This window comes from Spinacia oleracea, chromosome 5 (genome assembly GCF_020520425.1).
Source record: "Spinacia oleracea cultivar Varoflay chromosome 5, BTI_SOV_V1, whole genome shotgun sequence".
NCBI lineage: Eukaryota > Viridiplantae > Streptophyta > Magnoliopsida > Caryophyllales > Amaranthaceae > Spinacia > Spinacia oleracea.
This window is the reverse complement of record NC_079491.1, coordinates 95,632,990-95,640,366: the sequence shown is the minus strand read 5'-3', so window position 1 is coordinate 95,640,366 and position 7,377 is coordinate 95,632,990. Positions and strand designations below refer to the sequence as shown.

At 34.3% G+C, this 7,377-nt stretch overlaps 1 protein-coding gene across 4 annotated transcripts; it reads left to right on the top strand.

The window, feature by feature from the left end:
• The first annotated feature begins 2,758 nt into the window (after nt 1-2,758).
• LOC130460716 (vacuolar protein sorting-associated protein 35B-like) lies at nt 2,759-6,869 on the top strand. 4 transcript variants are annotated; one of them, XR_008920788.1, is made up of 9 exons: nt 2,759-2,981; nt 3,144-3,901; nt 4,043-4,930; nt 5,013-5,109; nt 5,252-5,336; nt 5,491-5,591; nt 5,889-6,002; nt 6,111-6,312; nt 6,410-6,869. XR_008920788.1 is itself a non-coding variant. In XM_056828191.1 (4 exons), the coding sequence occupies exons 2-4, from the start codon at nt 5,941-5,943 to the stop codon at nt 6,424-6,426; spliced, it is 303 nt and encodes a 100-aa protein (XP_056684169.1). In that variant the 5' UTR covers nt 5,364-5,591; nt 5,889-5,940; the 3' UTR covers nt 6,427-6,832. The 4 variants fall into 4 exon arrangements, 1 of the variants encoding a protein (XP_056684169.1); XR_008920787.1 differs by having other exon boundaries at nt 2,760-2,981; nt 5,271-5,336; nt 5,500-5,591; XR_008920786.1 differs by having other exon boundaries at nt 2,760-2,981; nt 5,500-5,591.
• Nucleotides 6,870-7,377: the final 508 nt, after the last annotated feature.

Genomic DNA, 7,377 nt, shown 5'->3' with positions numbered 1-7,377 from the left:
TATCGGAATTATAAATGTGATATAAGGGTATAATGCGGATAAATGTTGGACAAATAGGAAAAGATTTCAAAATAGAGTAAAAGAACAACAACTCAATATGGCAAGATGACTAACATTCAAGAACGAAGGGGGTGGTGGAGTATGTATAGATATTCGCTGAAAATGTCAACTTTTTCTTTAGTAATACTTCACATGAATACTTTTGCGATATTAATATTTATCAGCTTTATTTAAGCGTGCATCACGTGCATATAGAACTACAATTGTCATAATTATCTGATCTGATCTGAATTTATTTTTTCTGATATAATTTGATCTAGACTTATTTGATCTGATAAGATCTGAAATAAGTAATAAGATTCGTATCTGATATGGTCTGATCTTGTTTTTAATAATTAGGATTTAAATAAAAACGTCTCTTAAATAATATTACTCGTAAAATAAATTTCTTTCAAATTTATAATATTTTTATTGTAAATTACATTATTGATTTGACTTTCTCATAATTTTACCACTACTTATATTTGATAGACCTATTAGTTTATCATCCAAATATTTTTTATTATAAATAAGTACACTTAAAAATGAAACTTATTAACATGAAATATTATACTCCGTACTAATATTAATTTTAATGAACAAAATGAAAAAAGTTGAAAATTTTACCTATTGTATTAAAATGAATTATTGTATCAATATTTATATTAACATGAAGTATGGTATTAGTTTTAAAATTATAAACATGAAAAATGGTATTAATATTAATATTAATATTATCATTAAATATTGTATTAATACTCCGATCAGGACATCATCGGAGCATATCGGTTCTGATCTCAACATGATTTGGAGAGATCGAATGTGATATGAAAAAATTGGTTTTTATCTAGACGTATTATTTATGATATGCCCGAATATGATTTAAATATGTTCAAATCTGGACATATAAATTCTGATCTTGGTAGATCGGTTATGGTCTGGAAAAATTGGCTCTAATTTGGACATATCAATTCCGATTTGGACATATTAGTTCTAATGTTGATGTACATGATCTAGATTGATCGGTTATGATATGTGCATATTGGTTATGACATGGACAACTCAGTTATGATCTGGACATCAGTTCTGGTCGAGATATGATCTGGACATATTGGTGTTGATCTAGACAGACATGTGTTAATCTCGACAAATCAGTTTTGGTATGTATAAGATTTGGGTAGAACCGTTCTAATCTTGATATGATCTATACAAATCGGTTCTAATTTGGATGTATTGGTTCTGACTTGGACAAATCGGTTCATTTAGAGATGATCTAGACATAATATGGATATATACGTTATGATTTAGACATGATCAAATATATATGTTCTATGGACGTTATCTAGATATATCCGTTATGATATGGATATGATGTGGAGAGATATGTCTTGTTATAGACATGATCTAGACAAATCTGCTATGGTTTAGACATATCATTTCTCATATGAACATGATCTTAACAATTTGGTTCTGATTTATACATGATCTTAACAGTCGGTTATCATCTAGACATATTGGTTCTGATCTAGACATGATCTAGACATGATATGGAAAAATCTGTTTTGAACTAGACATATCGATTTTGATTTGGACATGATCTTGACATATTGGTTTTGATTTGGACATGGTCTGGACATATTAGTTTTGATTTGGACATGATCGGACATATCGGTTTTGATCTGGACATTATCAAGACATGATCGAACATGTCGGTTTTAATCTGGACATGATCTAAACATACCAGACATATCAGTTTTGAGTTGGACATGATTTAGACAGGTCAATTATGATCATCATCAACAACAACAACAACAAAAACAAGGGTGTGCTAACATTCAATCTTTTCTTTTTCAGTGGTTGTCCTTTGCCTTAAATAAGGGTGTCGGGCTCAATTAGTTACTAGGCTCCCATCCAACTGTGTATAAATGATTTAAATTTTTGTAATATTAATAAATAATAATAATAATAATAATAATAATAATCATATATATATATATATATATATATATATATATATATATATATATATATATATATATATATAAAGGAGAGTTTTCTTGGAGAGCATTCTTGAGCGCCACGTAGGATTTCCACGTCATCATACATATAACTAATTTTTTATTCCAGATTTTGTTAAAATAAAAATAGATAATTAAATAAAGACTCGATAAAAGATAATAAGAGATGAATTTTTTAGGAGTCAACTACTGGTAAAAGATAATAAGAGATAAATTTTGTTAGGATCCAAATAGATAAATAAATTCTTAATAAAAGATACTAAGAGCCAAAGAGATAAATTTTAATAGGAGTCAACTACCATGCTCTATATAATGTAATGCAGCTACTATTACAGGAAAAAAAACAAACAATCTCATTTACGAAGGCCGGATATTTAGGTCGGGCTCAAATCCAGGCATTTATGTGAAATATACTACGACGAAATTATGTCGTAATGTCGTTAATACTTTTAACCCATAAAAAAGTAACAAATCATGCATTTTCTCTGTTATTTTACTTTATTGATCCGTGCATCCACAAACTTAATTCTATTTATTATAATAATAATCTTATTTAATCGGGTGTAACAAGTTCGTAGTTTAATATATATATTTTCTAGAAATCTCGAATCCGCATCTTTGTTTTTCTATTGAGTTGTTGACAAACATTTTCTAATGAAATTTGACCGATTTTTTTTTATTTCGGGAAACTTAAATTAAATTAGAGGTGGTTAGAAAAACAAAGAGTAACTATTTTTAGTGCACAACAATAAATGCCGCATCGTCCGTGTGTCTTCCCAGGTCCGATTTCCCTCTCCTTCTTCTTCTTGCTTGAAACTATCCCACTAAAAGGGGCACTTTACAACCCCATCAACTGCAACTCTGCAAGTCTTTAACTATGGCTCCTTCTATCGTTATCTCACCATGTCCAAGACCAGTAGTCAGGTTGATTTTTGCTGTTCCCTTTATATATATACTCATTTACTTCTTATTGTTTATGTAATCCTGCTCGCATTTGGTGGTGACAGTGAAGAATTTCAATAACCATCACTCTATTTTTCGTGAATATATATGTAATTGGTTTTTGTGGTGATTGTGGACTTGCAGATGCAATTGATTGTAGAGGAGAATAAACGACAGAGTTTTGTTAATTGTAATGCTAACAATACGAATTTGTTAAGGTGCTAACATTAATGAAAAAAATAAGGAAGATTTTGCAATAGCTACAATAAAATACTCCGTAGTAGCCACCATAATAAAATGAATCTCAACCTTTTTTTTTGTTGTCTCATCGGAACCGTTGATTATGCTGACTTTTTTGTTTTTATTTTTTAATTAAAATTAGTTTTTTCAATAAAAATAAAAGTATTAAAAAATACCCCACTTTCCTACTACAATCATCCACGTTCCGGGGAAGCAGTTTCTCTATATGACAAAATAAAATGAACAAAATTTTTGAAACTTCAATTCAAAATTGATGTTCTTGTTGATCTTCATTATCGGGGGGGTTTGATAAAATTTCTAAAACTTCAATTCAATCTATCGCTAAGAAGTAACGGTTTTGTTGAGAAACTCAATTAATTCCATCATTTCTTTTCTTATTAACAAAGAATGTGGGTGATGTGGACTAAAAGAATGCCACCTGACTGCACTATCAAAGCCCAGAAGAAAGAGCCCAAAAGCTTGCCTACGGGCATTTCTCAAACTTCACAGGGCCCGGGCCCAAGCGATTAAGAGGCCCACATTGGTCCTAAACAAGCCTCCAGAACCAATGCAGGACACGTGTCCCAATCTTGCGTAAACACTCAATCATGCAGGACCAGTTCCCGAGAAACCCTAGCACTATAAATAGTGCAGATCCCTAGGTAAAAGGGCATTCAATTCTTTTCCACCAACAACAAACTTACCTTTGCTCTGCCTTCTCTCTACAAATTACTTATCTCTCTAGCTTATACTTACTTAAGCATCGGAGGGAATATTCCTACGGGAATATTCTTGTTTTGCAGGTTGCCAGAAGTTCGTGCCAGGTCATACTTGATACCTCTGAGGAGCGCGTGCCACGTCAGCACCGTAAAAGATCCCACAACATTTGGCGCCGTCTGTGGGGAGGTACAGTGTCATGGCCGAACTACACTCTGACAGAGAGCATGCTGGTGAAGAAGAAGAGAGACGGCACATTGAAGAGACCAATCGAATTGCAAATGCAGGGAACACACCAGGACGAATGCAAGCTGAGGTGGTGGTAGAAGAAGAACCAATCACTAGTGGAAAAACAATCATTTGCATCACCACATTTGCCTCGCACATTTAAACATGTGACGCAATTGACAGTTCTAAGCTTTAAAATTAGTCATTTGCGTCGCAGAATTATTAATCTGCGACGCAAATGACTCTAAAATGTTCTCAGAGTCATTTGCGTCGCAGATTAGTAATAATGCGACGCAAAATATTACCTCCTTTGCGTCGCAGAATTACTAATCTGCGACGCAAATGACTCTTTAAGTCACCTGCGTCGCAGATTAGTAATTCTGCGACGCAGAGGAGGTAAAAAAAATTCGGAAGGAGATGTCAATACCCTCTTTTTCTCTCTTTTTCTTCTTTCCAGAACTCCATTCAGGAGATGTCAATACCCTCTTTTTCTCTCTCTTCTTCTTTCCAGAACTCCATTCATGAGATGTCAATACCTCTCAATCTTTCATTCATTTGAAATCTCCTCTAACCACTATACGTATTTTGCCTTTAATTTACCCGGAAAAATCAAGATTTGCGAAAACACGGCTCGAAGAGAAAAATCCTAGATTCCGCCGCGAAGAAGGAGACATTTCAAAGCAGTGCAGCTCGATTGCTAGCGAGTCTCCGATCCAATTCTGCGAATTAGTTCGTCGGCGATTTAGGTACAGTGCAATTTATGTTAATTAGGGTTCTTGTTTATCAGCCTACGGTGTATAGAAGATTTCAAGGGTTCTTGTTTATCAGCCTATTTCTAGGTTTTTAAGGTTGGGTGAAACGCCAAACCGTTGGAGCTGGATCTTCGGTTAACGTCGCCGCCGTCATTGATTACCTTATTTCTTAGGTATTTCCCCCCTCTTTACCATGAATCCAACTTCAATTAATTTTTACTTTTTATATTGTTTTGATGAATTGTGTTAGTTAGTTTGTAAATTCGAACATTTTTAGCAATTGTTTGAACTTTTGATTGAGGATTTTGATTTCAGATGGTGCCTGATGTTGTAGAGGGTGATGGGTTTGTTGGGAGGCAGCCTCATATCAAGTATGAGCTCAGAGATAGTCCTGGTCTTGGTGAGTATTCAATTTTTAAAATCAATAGTTCTTTGGAAGTTAAACTATTTTCTTTCATATTTTTAGTTGTTTTGATATTTTTGTTGCTTACATTGTGCTCACACAAATTTAAACATCAGTTTGATGCTTGTTGTGTTGTTCTAATATGATTTAGTGAATGTAGGAGGATACAACCAATGTGTATTCTTCAACTGCAGTTATAGTAGTTCGGATACTCCACTGAGTGAGGGTCAGTGCCATTGGTTTTCTCCCAAGGTGAGGCCTCTATTCAATTAGTAAAATAAGGAAATGTTTTTTCTATTCAACGCATTACTATCGGTCTGTCGAATGACAGTTTCAGCTTAGCCAATTACTGTAACCGGTTTCTCACAGCAGGATTGAAGTTGTTTTATTATAAATATAGGGTTTGATCGTGTTGGTTAGTTTGTCAATTCGAGTATTTTGAACTTTTTAATTGAGGATTTTGATTTTTTTTTAAGTTGTTAGTTTTTTGTTGATCTGGGTAGGTTTGGAATTCCTTATCGTGTATTTAATTGGTTTTCCTTTATGCAGGGTTCTACTTTGCTTAAAGCGGGCTCTAAAAATCGCAAATGCCGCTCAACAGATGGCTAATGCTACTCGGGGTAGTGGTGGTTTAGTTATGCTGTTCATTGAAATCATCAATAAGTAAGCTCTCTACTTGCTAGAAAAGTTTGTTTTCTGACCGTGTTGGATGTTTGAATTTCCATGATAATTCACAGCATATTTAAGTTTGGAGTTTGCCATCATATTTAGGTATCTCTATTTTTTTGAGAAGGGAAACAACCAAATCACCGTCAATACAATCCAGGATCTAATGGAATTAATTACTACAGAGATGCAAAGTGATAATGCGGCAACAGATTCTGCTGCTGAAGCTTTCTTTGCAAGCACATTGCGGTACATCCAATTCCAGAAACAAAAAGGTGGCGCAGTTAGTGAGAAATATGAACCTAATGTTAGTTTTTTTGTTGATCTGGGTAGGTTTGAATCATTTCTTGAGACTGAAAACAAGCTGTTCAGATAATTAATGAATTTCTAAATTTTTATTGTAGGAGAACTGAAAAGTTAAAACTTGAGAAAGGGAAACAAACTCGGTAACAATTGCTCTTCAATCCGCTAAACTTGTGAGAATTGTCGCCTTTGATCTTGCTCTTGGGACTCTTGAATGGTTCCCTCATTTGTCTTTGAATACGCTGACGCTGACGCTGCGTGCTACGTGTGTCATGGGAAGTTGCTTATCCAAGCATGATCTCAACTCTCAAATTGATTTGGTAATTGAAATTTTGAAGCGTCCAGGAGAAGTCCTCCATGTTTGTCTTAGTGTCGCACGAACGCTGTAAATTCATAATTTAGTGTGCTTCAATTTTAATTTCTCGGCTTTTTTTTTCTCGGTTCAAATTTTTATTTTTATTTCATATTGTAATTTGTTTGATTTTGGTCTGACAATGGAGTTTTTTTCATCTGCTTGAATGATATCTTGGGCCTCATTCGTTTATGGTTCACTTAAACTTTTATGTTAAAAGTGTAGTTAGGTTATCAACATGTTGGGTGATCTATGGTGAATTTGCCTTTTATTGGGTTGTAACTAAAATATTAAAAAACGAATTTTTTTTAAAAAAAAAAAGTCATTTGCAACGCACATTTAGCTAATGTGCGTGGCAAATGACTTTTTTTTTTTCGCCTAAAAGTCATTTGCGTCGCACATTTAGCTAATGTGCGTTGCAAATGACTTTTTAGGCATGGTGCTGAAAAGTCATTTGCGTCGCACATTTAGCTAATGTGCGTTGCAAATGACTTTTCAGGCATGGTGCTGAAAAGTCATTTGCAACGCACATTTGCTAAATGTGCGACGCAAATAAGGTTCATTTGCGTCGCACAAATGTGCGACGCAAATGACTTTTAGTCATTTGCGTCGAGAGCTTTTGCCACGCACGATGTGCGACGCAAATGTGCTTAAAAGTGCGATGCAAATGACCCTTTTTCCACTAGTGAATAACCGAGGCGTCTCCGCCAGGCGGCC